Consider the following 20,000-nt stretch of genomic DNA (forward strand, 5'->3'; position numbering starts at 1 on the left):
CTGATGGCACGGGGATAAAATTAGGGCTCAGATAGTGAAAGAGTGGTTCAGGGAGCATGAAGAATCCTTTTACACATGAATTAACCACCGCAGTGTCCCGACCTTAACCCCATTGAGAGTCTCTGGGATGCCGGAGAAGACTTTACAGAGGAGTTCCACTCTCCTCCCATCAAGACAAGATCTCGGTGTAGAATTGATCTCGGTGTAGAATTAATGCAAGAGTCAGGATTCAACTGAGAGACTGGAAAATGATTGTGTGACCTGCCCTCTAGTGGAGAACACACACACTGCAACAATCTATTATTAAACTCTGTCTCTGTGTGTGTGTGTGTGTGTGTGTGTGTCTGTCTGTCTTTCTCTCTCTCTCTCTCCTTCTGTCTATCTTTCTCTCTGCCCTCTCTGTCTCTCTCTCCCTCTCTGTCTGTGTCTGTCTCTCTCCATGTCTGTGTGTGTGTGTCTCTCTGTCTTTCTCTCCCCATCTCTCTTTCTCTCTCTCTCTCTGTCTCCCTCTCTGTCTCTGTGTGTGTCTGTCTTTCTCTATCTCTCCTTCTGTGTCTCTCTCTTTCTCTATATATATATATGTGTGTGTGTGTCTGTCTCTCTCTCTCTCTCTCTCTCTCTCTCTCTCTCAGGGTTACTATGACACCATGGATGCTGGATATATCGATGAGGAGGGATTTGTATACATTATGTCACGCTCTGATGATGTCATCAATGTGGCAGGCCACAGGTTGTCCACTGGAGCACTGGAAGAGGTGAGTGTGACAGACAGACAGACAGACAGACAGACAGACAGACAGACAGACAGAGAGTAAGAGTCTCAGGCTGATTTATACTTGTAAACTATTCATCTGCATAAGGTTGTAAAATGGCCGCCGTGTGTATCCTGCAGTCGCTTGTCTGTGTCTCGTGCACGTCCTCTGACATTAATGCGACACGTCCATGTGGTGCAACACCAACATGGACGTGAGAACGGAGACGCTACCGCACCACGTGACACTGTGTCCCTGACTGACTGAACACACGATTGTCACGTCTCAATTCACACACTTGCACTCTTTTCCTAGATCACAAATTTCCTGTTACAGTTAGTGTTTTTAAAATCCTCTTAAACCTACAGAAAGGTATCAGTCTTCCGGAAGATTGAGATTGTGAATGTATTGTGAGGAGGAGATTTGAGACGCAGATCGTGACAACTTTTACACACTTTTTTTAAAGGGCACAAGATTATCAGACTGTGGGCAGAGTATCGACAGCTGAAACTATGCATGTATTAATGTATGATACTAGTGTGTGTGTGTGTGTGTGTTTAGTGTATATTGCAGCATCCTGGTGTAGTGGACTGTGCTGTAGTGGGACTGGAGGACTCGCTGAAAGGACACGTCCCTCTGGCGCTGTGTGTCCTCCGACATGGTCTGTACTGTTTGTTGTTGTTGTGCAGAGAAGAGAGAAGGAAAGTTCAGAGACAGAGAGTTGATATGACTGAGAAGAAACATATTAATGATTAATCACGTCTGTCTGAAACACAGAACATCAGAAGGTGGAAATGAAAGACCGATAACCAGAAGTGTGTGTGTGTGTGAGACAGATTTTGAGAAGAACAAAGCCGTAGTGATGAAGGAGTTGGTCAGTTTGGTGCGAGAGAACATCGGTCCAGTCGCTGCTTTCCGGAAAGTTCTGTTCGTCAGAGCTCTACCCAAAACCCGCTCAGGAAAAATCCCACGATCCTCTCTGGCTAATCTCATCAACCAGAAGCCTTATAAGGTGCACGATTTTCTCACATCTGAGTCCACTAATGATAACAATATCCATGAGCTGTTGCTATGGTGACATCTGAGGGGGGCGTTACCTCCTCTGTGCTGTTCTTATGTACGCTCTCTGTTGATTAGCATATCGAAGAGTAAATACAAGCTTATTCATACTTGTTGTCATGGTAACATTTTAAGGGGCTTTGGTTTAGAACTGTAACTTGCTAGCTATTGTTAGCTAGCGTTTTCTTCACAAATCATAAGTTATATTGATCATTATATTTATTGACAACGTACGTCAATCCTGCATAACAGTCATATTTGTGTTTGCTAACATGACTTTATGTTGGTTAGCTTTCTGTTCACTACAACAGAAGAGTTGTGTGGGGTTTTTTTTTTCCAACAACTAACTAGCAAAACATTGTAAATACAGTGGTGCTTGAAAGTTTGTGAACCCTTTAGAATTTTCTATATTTCTGCATAAATATGACCTAAAACATCATCAGATTTTCACACAAGTCCTAAAAGTAGATATTATCCTTGGTCATTTATTTATTGAGGAAAATGATCCAATATTACATATCTGTGAGTAGCAAAAGTATGTGAACCTTTGCTTTCAGTATCTGGTGTGACCCCCTTGTGCAGCAATAACTGCAACTAAATGTTTGCGGTAACTGTTGATCAGTCCTGCACACCGGCTTGGAGGAATTTTAGCCCGTTCCTCCGTACAGAACAGCTTCAACTCTGGGATGTTGGTGGGTTTCCTCACATGAACTGCTCGCTTCAGGTCCTTCCACAACATTTGGATTGGAGTAAGGTCAGGAGTTTGACTTGGCCATTCCAAAACATTAACTTTATTCTTCTTTAACCATTCTTTGGTAGAACAACTTGTGTGCTTAGGGTTGTTGTCTTGCTGCATGACCCACCTTCTCTTGAGATTCAGTTCATGGACAGGTGTCCTGACATTTTCCTTTAGAATTCACTGGTATAATTCAGAATTCATTGTTCCATCAATGATGGCAAGCCGTCCTGGCCCAGATGCAGCAAAACAGGCCCAAACCATGATACTACCACCACCATCTTTCACAGATGGGATAAGGTTCTTATGCTGGAATGCAGTGTTTTCCTTTCTCCAAACATGATGCTTCTCATTTAAACCAAAAAAGTTTTATTTTGGTCTCATCCATCCACAAAACATTTTTTCCAATACCCTTTTGGCTTGTCCACATTATCTTTAGCAAACTGCAGACGAGCAGCAATGTTCTTTTTGGAGAGCAGTGGCTTTCTCCTTGCAACCCTGTCATGCACACCATTTGTTGTTCAGTGTTCTCCTGATGGTGGACTCATGAACATTAATATTAGCAAATGTGAGAGAGGCCTTCAGTTGCTTAGTTGTTACCCTGGGGTCCTTTGTGACCTTGCTGACCATTACACGCCTTGCTCTTGGAGTGATCTTTGTTGGTCGACCACTCCTGGGGAGGGTAACGATGGTCTTAAATTTCCTCCATTTCCTGTCTGACTGTGGATTGGTGGAGTCCAAACTCTTTAGAGATGGTTTTCTAACCTTTTCCAGCCAGATGAGCATCAACAACGCTTTTTCTGAGGTCCTCAGAAATTTCCTTTGTTCGTGCCATGATACACTTCCACAAACATGTGTTGTGAAGATCAGACTTTGATAGATCCCTGTTCTTTAAATAAAACAGGGTGCCCACTCACACCTGATTGTCATCCCATTGATTGAAAACAACTGACTCTAATTTCACCTTCAAATTAACTGCTAATCCTAGAGGTTCACATACTTTTGCCACTCACAGATATGTAACATTGGATCATTTTCCTCAATAAATAAATGACCAAGTATAATACTTTTGTCTCATTTGTTTAACTGGGTTCTCTTTATCTACTTTTAGGACTTGTGTGAAAATCTGATGATGTTTTAGGTCATATTTATGCAGAAACATAAATTCTAAAGGGTTCACAAACTTTCAAGCACCACTGTAAATCATGTACGGTAAAGTTGAATTTGCTATTGTTCCTTAGCTAGCTAGTGAACATTCTATTGTTCTCACGATGTTCACAGAAATATTCGTGTCTGCAGACCACCGGAGCAGAGGTCATGTTTATTTTCATGGGAATATGTACTGTATTTAGCTACGTAACGGAGTTCATTCAGCATATCTTGCTCGCTTTTAAAACAACTAGCTGGCAAGGAATTGTAAACAAATCTTGTACAACAAAGTTAATTTCTAAAAACAATACAATATTGTGATATCACAAACTGTAATCCAATTGTTTTTAGACGTTGCTGTGATACCTGTGTTAATTTTTAACGTGATGATGAACGAGGAATTGCGTGTGTTTTGTAGATCACGCCCACTATTGAGGATCCTGGAATCTTTAAGACCATCGAGAAGGTTGTGCAGGAACATCTAAAATAACCTGGAAGTTAACGGCACACTAAAATACGTGGACACTCACTTTATTATACAAACACACACACTCCAGCCCTTTTTACCTTTTGGGACCCTGTAACCACTCCGTGAATGATGTAATTTAAGTATGATTACCACAGGAATTCACAATGTGCCTTTAAAATGTGAACAATGTGATTTAAATTCTGGTGATGATTTTGTCAGATTATGCTGTAATGTGCTGATACACACTAATGACATAAAAACAAACTAACAATGCAAACTACTCCCGGCCCTCTTGTACAACATTGGTTTAGTTTGAACTAGCACTGCTTTGTTAGCTGACCTTTACTACAGTTATACCAGCAAAGCTAACAAGCAACTAACAATCAATATTATAGTAACATAACTTTGCTATCAATAAAGTTGGAATAGTGAAGCAAGTAACATTTCTATAGTTAAGATCCTAAAGCTATTATTTAAACCAACACTACATGCTTTACTAGCTAGTTTAGTAATATTGCTTTACTAGCTTAACTTTAGTAACATTTACTGTTTAAATTCTTTCTGTTACTATTTCTTATTAGACCTTAACATTTGTTTGTTTTTTGCAATGTTTAAAAAAAAAACTTGCTATAATGCTACTTATTTTACTAACTTAACTGTAGTAATCCTACTTTAGTATCGTTACTTGCTTAATATCTGTTCTATTAATTTCCGTGAGGTTAACCTTAATAACAACCTTTACAATCTAGTAAGGTTTACAAAATCATATTACTACTTTAACTTTTAATAATGATACTTGCTTTACTAGCCTAATTTTACTAAAGTTAAGCTAGTAAAGGACGATTACTAATTGACTGTTTTACTAGCTTGACTTCAAAGTCATGCTAAGCTAATGCTTTGTAATAATATAGGACTAACTTTACTAACATTTTGCTTCACTAGCTTAACTTCAGTTATGTTACTTTCTGTAGCTTAACTTTGATTTGATTGACTCTTGTTTTGTAATATTACTCACTTTACTAACTTGACTTTAGTAATACTTTACAAGCCGAAACTTTAGCAACCTTACAAGACTTAATCTTGTAAATCTAATAATGTTGTTGAAGGTTATCTAACGGAAGTTATACATTTAATTGAAGCAATTAACCCGCTTTAACTTCTGCTATTTCTGTTTAGATCAACTAAGTAACATGACTTGGCTCACTAGCCTAACTTTAGTCATGTTACTTAATTTATTTCCATCCCTAGCTCAACTTTTTTGTTTTCTGTTACTTCTGTTTAGCTTAGCATAACATTAGTAGCTTATTACTTACTTTTGCTAAGTTAATTTTAGTAACCTAGCCTTTCAATGTTCCTTGTTTCAGTACTTTAATGTCAGTACTGTTACTTTCTTTTCGCTTAACTCTTGATTTGCGATCTGTTGTCGTGATATTGTTTACTTTACGTGCGCAAGCCAACATCAAGACTAGTTTTATAAAATAAAATCCAGACCAGCAGACTGACGCACTTTTGTATACTGTACTTTTTATTGACAATATTTTTTGATCACCACATAGTTTTGACCAAAATACAATCAGTAATAAATAAAAAAAAAATGGACACAAAATAAATAAAACGCTTCTCTGTAACGTGCAGAAATAACTCAAAGACAGGAAGGAGGTTCTGTACATGAGGTCACCCGGGCAACGCCTACAGAAAATAATTTTAACATCTTTACACTGAAATAATAAAATAATTCACAGCAAGCAACAAGTTCGTCGTCTTTTAAAAGTTAAGTCTGGACTTGGACGAGTCGATACACACTCTACGTTCACTAGCAGCTACGCCTGTCTTGTAGTTATTTCTCCTAGTCAAGAGGCGGGGTTTTGCTTGATGATGAAGCTGGCTGATTGGCCGGTGAGCGATGATTGATTGATTGATTTGATCGATTGGCAGCAGTGATGGGACTCTTTCAACATCCAACAGTCTGAGTGCACTACCAGAAAATGTTTTTCATCAACAGAGGTGTGGTCTGATCAGACTCAGTAAAAAGGGGCATGGCCTTTTCATTTTACCTGACCGTCTAAACTGGGGCGTGGCTTTCCCCCGCTGTCAGGCCCTGCCCATATTAGGCCCCCATTTTGCACCTTTTTTTTTTTTTTTAACCTGTCCGTCTCCAAAGGTAGGGTAGTGAAATGGGCGTGGCCTTTCTACCTGTGAGACCCAGTGAAAAGAATGTGCTCTTAGTTTGTGTGCCAGTCCCAAAAAGGGGGCGTGGTTTCTCCTTTTTCCAAGCTAACACTGTTTAAACTGTACAATACTGAATCACGTTGTATTTGTATCACATCGCATCGTATCAAAACGGCTCGAAATCAAACAGTAGTGAAAATCGAAACGCTGGTAGCTTTAAGTGCTTCATTCGTACATCAGATAGTCAACTGCTTTTATAAATAAAGACGCGATACAAATTATCAGAACAAATCTTGCTGTTTGAATACAACTACAATTATAGAATTTGTTTTTCGAAGGCTTTGGAATGTTTAAGTACTTTTAGTGCACGTACGGCGGGAAGATCGAGCAAAGCCACGTTCGACTTCTAAGCAAGAGTTTATATTGAATAAGGGCTGAACCTGAAGTTATATTTAACAGTTATTCACCAAAGGTGAAGCGAATATCGGTGAATAATAGCTGAGACGAAGTGGAGGTCGAGGTTATTATTCACTGAGGCGGATAATTGTTTTAGTATAAATACACAGGTGATTATTAAAAACAAATATAAAAAAATAATTTCAATCTTCAAAAGTGTCATGTAAATGTCATAACTTTGCGGCGCAGACTTGTCACTTATCTATGCCGAGTCACAAATACTTTTGTTTTGAAATCAATAAAATAAATCCCAATCCCACCTTCCCTTTGATTAGTTTTAGACCAAACTTCGGAGCATCTTGAGTGCTTTATTTTAGGAACAGCATTTTCTTTCATCATCTGTATTTCTTCCTCACTTAGGGTGACGAAGCGATCAACCGCCATTTTGCCGAGTCGCTCGAGGCGATTATCGAGAAATAACCCGAATCTCTCGACCAATCAGCACGCGTGATTTTCTATAAATCGCCTGTATAGTTATACTAAAAGGTGTTAAAGGCAAAATGTCCACAGCTTTTGTGTTCATCCTAATGATGAAAATCATTAAATATTACGATTTTTTAAAAATAAAACTTAATTGGACCTCATTAAAGTAAAGGCCCGTGGTTATGCCATGGTTTTTCACTACAGGGAAAGGTTTAATGATCACTGCGTCCATCCTTGATGTTCGTTCCAACGAGCTTAAAGGAGATATGCAGAGCCGTGGCCTCACTTTTTGTTTGTAAATGCCTTGAGATCTCAAGAATGGCATAGGAATAGTTTTAAGCATTAACAATAAATCTAATATAGTAATTTTTACGATTAAAATGATTCATGTAGGTAGCGGTCTGAGTGAATGACCTTGACATCTGTGGCATCACAGCAGGAAGTCTATCGGTCTCATCGCCATTTCCGCTATACTAAAACACAGAGCTGACTGCAACTCTGAGCTTCCATTTTGAGCTAATTTATCACCGTGCCACGTAGATGTGTTGCTGGTGGGTGCAGCAACACAACAGAAGGTGGATTTATGTTGCATTCATGGCCCAAGAATGTTCAAACTGCAAAGATTTGGACGCGTTTTGCGAGAAGTTCACGGGCACATTGGGCGCCTACGAAGTGGTCTCTCCTCTGCTCTGTACATTTTACTGAAGGCTTGTACGAGACCTCTGATCTGTTGAGGAGCGTTGGCTATAAGCCCGTATTGAAAGAGGGTGCAGTACCAACAATTAAAGGAAAGTAAGTTCAGTTGCACCAGTTCTCCCGGAGCGTGAGCCGAGGGTTGTTGCTAAAACCCAGGACGGAACGGGACGTATTATCGCTCAAGCAGTGACCTCCCCGCAGTTGTAGCTAAAACTGGTGATGTCCCGTCCCGGGTTTTAGTAATTGCCTGAGCCGAGCAGTAATAGCGGAGTACTCAGTATGGAGAAAATGGAGAATGAGTAGAGCAGCCGTCTGATTTCTCCGCTGGATATGCTCGCCTCAGCAGCAATATCTCGCCCTTACGTGGAAGAAGTGAATGAACAGAGAACTGAACGAACAACTGAAAGTCAGATTGTTTCGAAACAATCGGCCACAAGATCGGCATTCAAGAAGCACGAACACAGACGGGTAAGATGCGACTCTTATTTGTAACTTGCATTGTGTGTTTAAGTTAGCGGTATAAGATTATTTAATTTGCTTCAGAATGTGATTGTCTCAGTTCATCTGATTATTTAATGAGCTTTTTACGTTTTATCAGTGAAAATGCATGCATGTACATGTGTGTTGCATAAGTTATAACACCTATCCTGTTTTAATGAGTCAACCCACAATCAAATCAGTCTTAGGCCCCGGTCACACCACCCGAACTTTGCTGGAGCATTCCTTGAACGGTGGGGGGGGGGCCGAATTTCGACAATGCTCGTCACCACGCACAAAATGGGAAAAAAATCGAAAACACGGGCGTTGGCTTAGCAGTGCACCGCTGAAGCCAGCGTTGCTTTAGCGTTGGTTTAGCGGTAGCGAGCGGTAGCGAGCGTTGGTTTAGCGGTGACGCGAGCGTTGGTATAGCGGCGTTCTGCGCATGCGGGCTTTGGCTCGGCGGGGGTATAAAGTTGGTTTAGCACCAATCATAGCAAGTCTCTCAGCATCCATGGTGATACAGTTTTACTGTAACTTTGAGCAAATTCGATATAGATGAGGTCTGAACTCAACGGCAGCTCGATTCCAAATGAGCTCCTGGTCCATTTCTCCCCGTATTTATAGCCAAATTCTGGTCCCGCTCCGACACCTCTATACCAACGCCAAACCAAAGTTCATCGCCGCCATGGATAGCTGCTTCAACGCCCGACACCGTTCCAGCAACCCCGTGTCCGCTCGTAAAACGCTTACAACCGCTCCACCGAAGTTTGTGCAACGTTTAATCGCCGCCCGGGCAACGCTGGCGAAGCAGCGGTGGTCCAGCGTTCAAGATTTCTGCGTTGGCCTAGCGGACCCAAGCGTCCACGAACTTGCGTCTACCGGTGCCAAACTCTGACTGGGCGTTGGTGGAGCGGGGGTGAACTTTGCCGGGGCGGAAAATTGCCCCCTCCTCACCGCTCGCAATATTTTGTGCAGCTCAAAACTTTCGGAGTGGTAGGAGGGCCCCTCGAGAAACATCAGCGGTGGCCGAGCGTATACGGCGTTGCTTTAACGGGGGCCAACTTTTGTTAAACGGTGGTGAACGGTTACGAGCGGTGATGAATTTTTTTCACCGCTCCAGGAACGCTCCAGCAAAGTTCGGGCGGTGTGACCGGGGCCTTAGTTGAGCAAGTCGGTAACGGTATTTCTTACTTTCACCATAAATTTTTATTTATATGACTTTGGTCTATAGCTGTCAAAGGCCTCGGCCTTAAAACCGGTTCCCGCAGTGACGTCACGCACTCGGCTGGCTGGCTCAGCAGGGCAGGTCCAATGCCAATTTTGCAGTCGATTTTAACTTTCAAAAATATATATTTTTATTCTCATTTATGCAGTATACAAGAGTCAAGGATGGAGATACTATCCACTCAGAAATGTGTTTAAAAATAAAGGTTCTGCATATCTGCTTTAAGTCACGTTACTCGCTTCACTAGTTTAATTTCCTTACTGTTGCTTGCTTTTTTTTTTCTAGTTTAGTAGCGTCACTAGCGTAATGAGTTGTGTTCTGATTCCTTCGATTAATTTTCCTAAATACAAAGTTCAGTGTCTGTCGTTTGCGATCGTCTGATGCCTTGCCCACTGTACACCCTGTGATCCTGCTGCACTGTTCGTTTGTTGCACTGTTGGTTTTTATTTTTTAAACGTACTGTTTAATGTTGCACACGGGGACCAAACCAAAATCAGGCAATTTTTTTTTTATAATTCTAAACTATTTCTAGCTTAACTTCTTTTCTGTTCATTTCTTCAGCTTAGCATTACTTGATTTGCTAGCTTGTTTTGTAATGTTACTTAACCTCTGTACCGTACCGTAGATTTTCCAGCTTGTTTTGTAATACTACTGACTTTACTAAATGTATACTAGTAATGTTATTTTCTTAATTAGCTTAACTTCTGTAGTTACTTCATTTTAGCTTAACTTCAGTAACATAACTAGACTCTGGTAAATCAAGTAATGTAATATACCGTGCGAGCGTAAATTGTGCAACATTTCGTCACTTAATTTCTGTACCGTTTTGTCCTTTTATCTTAACTTCTTTTTAATTCATGAGCTTGTGATATTACTGTACTTTGCTTGTTATGTAATACTACTAACAGTATGTTACTAGCGTTAACTTTAGTAACATTACTTGCTTTACTGTCTTAAAGGAGAACTGAATGCAAATTTTTTATGATCAAAATTCTATTCTCATTTTATTAAATATCAGAATGCATTTTTGATCGCTATTTTGTCGCTGCTATAGCAAGTTCTGAGTGTGTGAAATATGCTCTGTAATACATCAGTCCATATGTCAAAGCAACGGCCGTAAACGAGATTCGTTGAGACCTGTGCGAGACATCGTAGGACGGAAGTAAAATGTACAGCGGAAATCATCTGCCAACGTCGTCAAAAGATGTGCGTGTCCTCTTTCGAATGCTGACGTAATCAAGCTGGAAGTTGTGTTTGTTTTGATAGCAATCAGGAAAGTCTGAAAAAAGTCGGCAGTAATCGTCATTTAAACTCGTTTTTGTGCAATATTTAGTTTGGAAAACAGTTTTCAAAATGGCGGCGCTGACACCTGGCTGACGCTTCACGTTTCGAAGTCTCGCACAAGTCTCGTGAAGATCGCGCGGATAAGCGACGCCTGCCGTGGACCAAACGAACTAAATTCAACACGGCTAAAAACCGAATAGGCCGATAAGTATAATATTTAATTGCAATTAGTTGCCAATACGAGTCACGATATAAGGTGACTAAAACCGAAAACGTAATTGAATAACACGTTAATTAAGAAATAAAGCAAGTTTAAAAATGACTTCAGTTCTCCTTTAAATTTTGTACTCTTACCTTCCTTTTTTTTTTTTTTACTTATTTAGTTGCTTTGTACAGAAGTGTATTGCTGCCACACTCAAAAAAAAAGGCTTAGTATCAAGTAATTATATGAAAACTTTGTTATAACAATATCTTATCACGTTTTTACAATATATCATGTAAAAACATATCATGTAATTTCATGATATGAAATTATCACGTTATTTCATGATATTTTCATGTAATAACGTGAAAACACCTTATCAAGAAATAATGTGAAAGTATGGTTTAACGTCATAGGCTAGGCTACTTCCATTAAAAGCAGACGGCCTAGCCTAGCCTACTGTAGAACTTTGGTCGAGCAAAAACACCGAGCAAAAACATGGCTGAATCCTGAATGACTCTTGTTTGTATAAATAGGGGACTACAAAGGCAGCAAAATGTAGTGTTTTTCCTGCCATGGAAGTGCACTTGTATACTGAGGAGGAAGCAAGTTTCATTACAGCCGTGAATGAGGATTCAAAATGGCGCCTCTGCTCAGTTTTCCCTTCCTCCTCAGTATACAAGTGCACTTCCATGGCAGGAAAAACACTACATTTTGCCGCCTATGTAGTCCCCTATTTATACAAAACTCAGTCATTCAGGATTCAGCCATGTTTTTGCTCGACCAAAGTTCTACAGTAGGCTAGGCTAGGCCGTCTGCTTTTAATGGAAGTAGCCTAGCCTAGGACGTTAAACCATACTTTCACGTTATTTCTTGATAAGGTGTTTTTACATGAAAATATCATGAAATAACGTGATAATTTCATGTTATAACATGATAATTTCGTATCATGAAATAACGTGATGTTATTACATGATAAATATATTATAAAAACGTGATAACCTTATTGTTATAACAATATCTTTTCACGTAATTACTTAATACTAAGCCAATTTTTTTTTGAGTGTGGCAGCAATACGCTTCCGTAGGCTTTGCTTGCTAAAATTAGTGATGTTCTAATTCCTTACATTAACTTTCTAAAGTTAAGGTAGTAAAGGAACATGACTAGCTTAACTTTCTTTCGGTTATTTCCTTCAAGTTAAGTTTACTAACATTACTTGATTTACTAGTCTGTTCTTTTTTATGTTACTTAGTGTCATATCTTTAGTAATGTTATTCCTTTCACTAGCTTAACTTTACTAGCATTGCTTTCTACACTAGCATAAGCTCTGTACTGTTACTCCTGTTTAGCTTAACAAGCTAGTAAAGCCTTTTGTATGCTAGCTGGTTTTGTAATATCACTTTACTCGCTTAATCTTAGTAATGTAAATTTCTTCACTAGCTTAGCTTCTGTACTATTCCTTTTAGCTTGAACTTAGTAACATTTTACTTGATTTAGTTAAGTAATATTACATGCTGTACTAGTGTAAGTTTTGTAATGTTGCATCCTTTAATTTTAGGTTTAACAACGTTATTTGCTTTACTATTTTGTCATATTACTTTGCTTGTTTAGTAATATTGCTTGTATCACTAACTTAACTTTAGTAAAGCTACTTTTTTACTGTCTTCTGTAGCGTCGCGTCCTTTTACGTAGCTTAAATTCAGTAACATTGCTTGATTTTGCTAGCTTTAGTTTGATAATGTTTCTTACTTTACTAGCATCGCTTTAGTTATATCTTGTTAGTATGGTTCACCTAGGATGTAGAAGAGTCCATATTAATGTACAGTGTCTTGCAAAAGTATTCATCCCCCTTTGTGTTTGTCCTGTTTTGTCGCATTACAAGCTGGAATTCAAATGGATTTTTGGAGGGTTAGCACCATTTGATTTAGGCAACATACCTACCACTTTAAAGGTGAAAATTGTTGTTTTATTGTGACACAAACAATAATTAAGACGGAAAAACAGAAATCTGGAGTGTACATAGGTATTCACCCCCCAACGTCAATAGAGCCACTTTTTGCTGCAATTACAGCTGCAAGTCTCTTCGGGTATGTCTCTATTAGCCACTGGGATTGTTGCCCATTCTTCAAGGCAAAACTGCTCCAACTCCTTCAAGTTAGATGGGTTGCGTTGGTGTACAGCGATCTTCAAGTTATGCCACAGATTGTCAATTGGATTGAGGTCTGGGCTTTGATTAGGCCATTCCAAGAAATTTAAATGTTTTCCCTTTAAACCACTCCAGTGTAGCTTTAGCAGTATGTTTAAGGTCATTGTCCTGCTGGAATGTGAACCTTCATCTCAGTCTCAAACCTATGGCCGACTCAAACAGGTTTTCCTCCAGAATTGCCCTGTATTTAGTGCCATCCATCTTTCCTTCAGTCCTGACCAGCTTTCCTGTCACTGCAGATGAAAAACATCCCCACAGCATGATGCTGCCACCACCATGCTTCACTGTAGGAACAGTGTTCTCAGGGTGTTCACAGCATTTCCCATGATGGCCAAAAAGATCTGTTTTAGTCTCATCTGACCAGAGAATCATCTTCCATGTGTTTGGGGAGTCTGCCACATGCTGTTGGGCAAACTCCAAACATGTTTTCTTAAAGGATATACGCAGAGACATGGCCTCACTTTTCGTTTATAAATGCCCTGAGACCTCAGGAATGGCATAAGAAATAGTTTTAAGTGTTAACAATAAATCTAATTTAGTAATTTGTATGATTAACCTCCTAAGGCCCAAGCTGTTTTTTACATGCATTTTTTATTTCTCTTTGCTATTTGGGCTTATTAGAACCTGATTAGAATAAAAACTAAGCATCATCTTTTGATAAGATGTACTTTTAGAGAAAAAGTATGTCCACATATGTGGATTCTTGTTCCGAATTTCCATAAAGTGCTGTCCACGCATGTGACCACTAAGCCCTAGGAGGTTAAAATGATTCATATAGGTAGCGGTCTGAGTGAATGACCCTGACATCTGTGACATCACCGCAGGAAGGCTATCGGTCTCATCGCCATTTCCGCTATACTAAAACACAGAGCTGACTGCAACTCTGATCCTCCATTTTGAGCTAATTTATCGCCATGCCACATAGATGTGTTGCTGGCGGGTGCAGCAACACGACAGAAGGTGGATTTATGTTGCATTCATGGCCCAAGAATGTTCAAACTGCAAAGATTTGGACACATTTTGCGAGAAGTTCACGGGCACATTGGGCGCCTATGAAGTGGTCTCTCCTCTGCTCTGTACATTTTACTGAAGGCTCGTACGAGACCTCTGAGCTGTTGAGGAGCATTGGCTATAAGCCCGTATTGAAAGAGGGTGCAGTACCAACAATTAAAGGAAAACTACAAGAGAAGGAAAGTAAGTTCAGTTGCACCAGTTCTCCCGGAGTGTGAGCTGAGGGTTGTTGGTAAAACCCGGGATGGAACGGGACGTATTATCGCTCAAGCAGTGATCTCCCTGCAGTTGTAGCTAAAACTGGTGACGTCCCATCCCCAGTTTTAGTAATTGCCTGAGCCAAGCAGTAATAGCGGAGTACTCAGTATGGAGAAAATGGAGAATGAGTGGCCCAGCCGTCTGAGTTCTCTGCTGGATATGCTCGCCTCAGCAGCAATATCTCACCCTTACGTGGAAGATGCGAATGAAAGGAGAACTGAACGAACAACTGAAAGTCAGATTGTTTCAAAACAATCGGCCACAAGATCGGCCTTCAAGAAGCGAGAACGCAGACAGGTAAGATGCGACTCTCATTTGGATACAAAACAACAAAAACAACACTCGTTGTTAACCTGCATTTAGATTAATCCATGTAGCTTGTATTGTGTGTTTCAGTTAGCGGTATAAGATTATTTAAATTGCTTCAGAATGTGATTGTCTCAGTTCATCTGATTATTTAATTAGCCTTTTACATTTTCTCAGTGAAAATGCATGCATGTACATGTATGTTGCATAAGTTATAACACCTATCCTGTTTTAATGAGAGTCAACCCACAATCAATGAAGTCAAATCAGTCTTAGTTGAGCAAGTCGGTAACGGTATTTCTTACTTTCACCATAAATTTTTATTGATATGACTTTGGTCTATAGCTGTCAAAGGCCTCGGCCTTAAAACCGGTTACCGCTGTGACGTCACGCACTCAGGGCTGGCTGGCTCAGCGGGGCAGCTCCAATGCCAATTTTGCAGTCGATTTTAACTCTCAAAAATATATATTTTTATTCTCATTTATGCAGCATACAAGAGTCAAGGATGGAGATACTATCCACTCAGAAATTTATTTAAAAAATAAACGTTCTGTGTATAAGCAATGACTTTTTTTTTCTGGCCACTCTTCCATAAAGCCCCGCCCACTCTGTGGAGTGTACAGCTTAAAGTGGTCCTATGGACAGATACTCCCATCTCCACTGTAGATCTTTGCAGCTCCTTCAGTGTTCTCTTTGGTGTCTTTGTTGCATCTCTGATTAATGCCCTCCTTGCCCGGTCAGTGAGTTTTGGTGGGCGGGGCCTTCTCTTGTCAGGTTTGTAATGGTGCCATATCCTTTCCATTTTGCTATAATGGGTTTAATGGAGCTCCATGGGATATTCAAAGTTTGGGATATTTTTTATAACCCAACCCTGATCTATACTTCTCCACAACTTTGTCTCTGAAACTGTTTGGAGGCTCCTTGGTTTTCATGTTGCTTGCTTAGTAGTGTTGCAGAGTCAGGGTCCTTCCAGAACAGGTTGATTTATACAGACATCATGTGACAGATCATGCGACACTTTGATTGCACACAGGTGGATCTTAATCAACTAATTATGTGACGTATGAAGTGAATTGGTTGGACCATCTCTTATTTAGGGGTTTCACACGAAAGGGGGTGAATACTTATGCACGCTCCAGATTTCTGTTTTTTCATCTTAATTATCGTTTGTGTCACAATAAAACAACAATTTGCACCTTTAAAGTGGTCGGCATGTTGTGTAAATCTCATGGTGCTATCCTTCCAAAAATCCATTTTAATTCCAGCTGGTAATGCGACAAAACAGGACAAACAGCAAGGGGGATGAATACTTTTGCAAGACGCTGTAAATCTAGGTATCTGTCACATAACAGTAAAAAAAAAAATAGTATTGTGATGCAACATTAAAACATGATCTCAGCGTAAAACTAATAATAATGAATTAGAAGAACGCCGTGGAACACTTTGAACTACAGGAATGAATCCTATTGGTGAGATTTGAGCCGGACAAATCAAGAGAAAAAAAAAAGAAATGGAGAATGTTCAGGACATTAAAACGCGTCAACTCTCAGTGCTGCGTAGTGTATGGAAGTCGAAAGGGGTCAAAAAATCTTGCAGCTAGAGTTGAAAAGCAAACATGGAACAAAGTGTAAATAAGAAACATAATATTTATGTGATATAAGCTTGTGTAGCTACTGCTAATCATTCTGTCTGTGGCAGTATATCATTATAAACGTATTAATATCCAAATAAATTTAAATATTTTTTTCAGTTAAAAGATTTGTTAAAAATGATTTGCCTGTGCTAATACTCTTTCCAGGAGTTATTTATTTTATCCAATAACAGAACTCATTACTGGACTTTCTTAGTGAATAATTTTTATATATAATAACTGAAAATAAAAACAGTTTATGGTAGTGCACTTGGAATTTAAAACTCCGTTCCTTAAAAGCAGCAGTGTTTAACGTCTTACACCTTCTAACACAGCGACCACGGCGGTTTGAGTCAGGTGTGTGTGAGCGAGAGAGAGAGAGAGAGAGAGAGAGCAGGACATGTGGGGGGAAAAAAGAATAAAAGCGTGACATTAAATGTGCACAGAGTCAGAAGGAATAAAGTCAGTGTTGTATACAGCAGTGTGTCTGTAGATGATAGAGATTTGTATATAAAATTGTGTATCTATAATCCTGTACAGTCACTCTGGTGTAGAGAGGGTGGGGCTGGAGGCGGGGCATGTGGGCGGGACAGGAGAGCACCGTGGCGCTTTAGACTTTGGCCCTCGTCTGTCCGGGCAACATGTGTTCTCTTGGCAGTGTGTGTGAGCAGATCTCTGTTCGCCGATGTCACCATCACACTCAACACCGCAACACAGCTGGAACACACACACACACACACACACACACACACACACACACACACACACACACACACTCAGGTTTAAAAGTTGTGTGAAAAATATAAATAATAAAAATGGAAACAATAAAGTTGAAGTTTTCAGTAAGCTAAAAAGTGATTTTTATATTATTCTCAAATCAATTACAGTATCAACTAAGGGGTCATCCATAATTTTCATCATTATCATGAGTCTACAAAGAGTAGACTTTCCCTCCCTCCCCCCAAAAGTGTACGTTAGCGGACAAAAAATGATGATGGATCTACGTGGAACAGGAATTCAAAATAAAACCATGCCTTGTATTACTTTTTATTAAAATCGGATGACAGGACAATACAAAGATTCACAAGAGAAGAAAAGAAGACACAAGACGGGTCCAGAAGTTTTCATAGAAAGCAGGCAATTCATTTATCAGTCCCCCCAGGATTCTTCGGGCCTTTTTTGTGATTGTTGCGGGCTAAAATGTCTGATGTTGCGGGGGGGTTTCCAAAAAATTGCGATGAAAGTTGCGGTGTTTTTTAGGTTTTTGTTGCGATTACATTGCGGGAGGAAGTGAAAGTTGCGAGAAATTGTTGCGATTTTCTCTTTTTGTGATTAAAATTGAGTGATATGTTAAATATTAAGTTATTACTGAAAAACTATTGATTAATAAAAACAAAAAACACTGAGAAATGGTCCTATAAACAACTTTACCAATATAAAAGATTACCATGACTACAAAAATGCAGAAAAATAGGCTTTACTTATCCAAATGCACCTGTTGGTTCAAAAGTTAAAGTGCATAGAACCTCACAGCACAACATGAAGTTACCTTAAAATATAATATAAATGCCTCAGCTTTCATGTAAGAAAAAAACACTATTAATACTAGTACTGTGTGCAGGCAGTCTCTCCTGAAGACTAAATTAAACAATAATTATAAACTAATAAAATAAATGGCTCAGGCTTCATAGAAGGAAAAAAAAACAATTTGAACAGAATCTCACAGTATGATGCTGAAGCTGCCTAAACAATGGAAAATAAAATACCATTTTGGCAAAAATGTTGGCATCCATTAATTTCTTGTATTAAGTAAAACAAATAATGTAAAGTGCACACAGTCCTTCACTGTAAACATAACACACTTTCAGTAACAGAATTAAAGCCTATATAAACACTGACTCGCACATCATGCATTGTTGCCAGATACTGCTGACGTTTTCCAGCCCAAAATATGCTCAAAACCCGCCAAAATGCACTTAAAACCGCCCAATCTGGCAACACTGCGCACATGTTGCTTCTCTTGAACGTATACACGGAAGTAAGGCAGAAGGTAGTTTGTCGACATCACCTCAAGACGACGCCAACGATTGGTCAAATTTGCGGGAAAGTTGCGGTGATTGGATATAATTGCAACACCGCCCTGAATTCGCGGGGATTGGTTGAATTTGCGTTGAAGTTGCAAATCGCAACATCCTGGAGGGTCTGGTTTTTGAAAATCAGGAACTGTCTTTTTAAGGGGAGCTGTTGCCTTTTGGCTTTGAAACGTTCATTTTTGATTCTTTCCAAGCAGCCTGTCCTGCCTTAACTGCCTCCTGCCGCTTCTCAGATGAATGCAGGAAACAATAAATGTTTAAAAACTGCTCATACTCGTTTGAAGGAGTCTTGTGAATAGCGGTATTTCTGCTATTCACAAATTTGTAAATGCAGTCAAAATCTGGGTCAGCCATTGTTGTTGTATTGAAGAAAGAAAGCGTGTAGAGCTAGCTGGCAACACCGATGTGGCACGAAATTTTTAACATGGCGGCAGCTGATTCGCACATTGACGGATCATCATTTTTTTCATTTTTAAAAAGTGTACGCCTGGTCATTAACCTCCTCCCCCCCACGTACGGTTTGTACGCTCGTGATAATGATACATTATGGATGACCCCTAAAATAATTGACAATTTTTTAAATAACTATAATCAATAATACATAAGAATTTTTTAATGAAATTATAACATATATAAAGTAAAATTTAAATTGGGGAGAGTGGGGTGACTTAGGACAATGTTAGTTTCTCAGCTTGTCCCATACACTGACCTTCAGGCTTCACTTTTTCTGTCATTATTTTTGCAGGGAGACATGGGGCATTATGCTGGGAGACTTGGGACAAAAATAAAATACCTCGGCCGACACGTTTAATTTTTATTTATCATCAAAACTTGTCCCGTATGAACTGTATGAGCACACAATGCTGGTAGAGCAATCGAAAAAATGTCAGTTTACCCAAAACCTGACTCGACAAAATAGTTCCATTCTCAAGAAGGAAGGAAATAAACTTCATCCTCATGCAGGGATACGCCCACATTTTTAACAAACATTATTAAACAATTTTATATTTAACATGTAACATGATGAACTGTCCCAACTCTCCCCATCTGGGCATTTTGGAAAACAAACAAACAAACAAACAAAAAACTTAAATGTTTTTTCCCCTCAGAATTTAAGTTTAATAAACGGCACCGTCAGAGGTGCTTCAGGCAGAAATGCCCAGCAGGTAGACCTACCGTACCTGTGCTGATAATCTATATCTGGTAACTCGAGGCGACAGACTTTAATTCCTAATAAATCCCCAATTCACCAGCGTAGAATGGAGCTGGAGGCGAGGGAGAAATTACTTTTAAGTTTTGGTTGACAAAATACTGAACTGCACAAACCTTACTGCAGCGTCCAGCTTCAGCTCCACAGGAAGTCGGTCACTCTAAAGGGCAACTTCTAACTTCTGA

General features: G+C 39.6%; 2 protein-coding genes across 2 annotated transcripts in view; one reads left to right on the plus strand and one right to left on the minus strand.

Annotated features, from left to right (window-relative positions):
- acss3 (acyl-CoA synthetase short chain family member 3) overlaps positions 1 to 4,442 on the plus strand; it is a 34,435-nt gene extending 29,993 nt beyond the window's left edge. The window contains exons 13-16 of the mRNA XM_060903792.1: positions 633 to 755; positions 1,314 to 1,413; positions 1,589 to 1,764; positions 4,115 to 4,442. Coding sequence (XP_060759775.1) covers positions 633 to 755; positions 1,314 to 1,413; positions 1,589 to 1,764; positions 4,115 to 4,186 — 471 coding nt within the window. The 3' untranslated portion in view covers positions 4,187 to 4,442. The remainder of the gene's footprint in view (positions 1 to 632; positions 756 to 1,313; positions 1,414 to 1,588; positions 1,765 to 4,114) is intronic.
- The window catches only part of rps16 (ribosomal protein S16), a 457,927-nt gene that overhangs the window by 311,921 nt on the left and 126,006 nt on the right, over positions 1 to 20,000 (minus strand). The window lies entirely within an intron of this gene.

Source organism: Neoarius graeffei, chromosome 21 (genome assembly GCF_027579695.1).
Source record: "Neoarius graeffei isolate fNeoGra1 chromosome 21, fNeoGra1.pri, whole genome shotgun sequence".
NCBI lineage: Eukaryota > Metazoa > Chordata > Actinopteri > Siluriformes > Ariidae > Neoarius > Neoarius graeffei.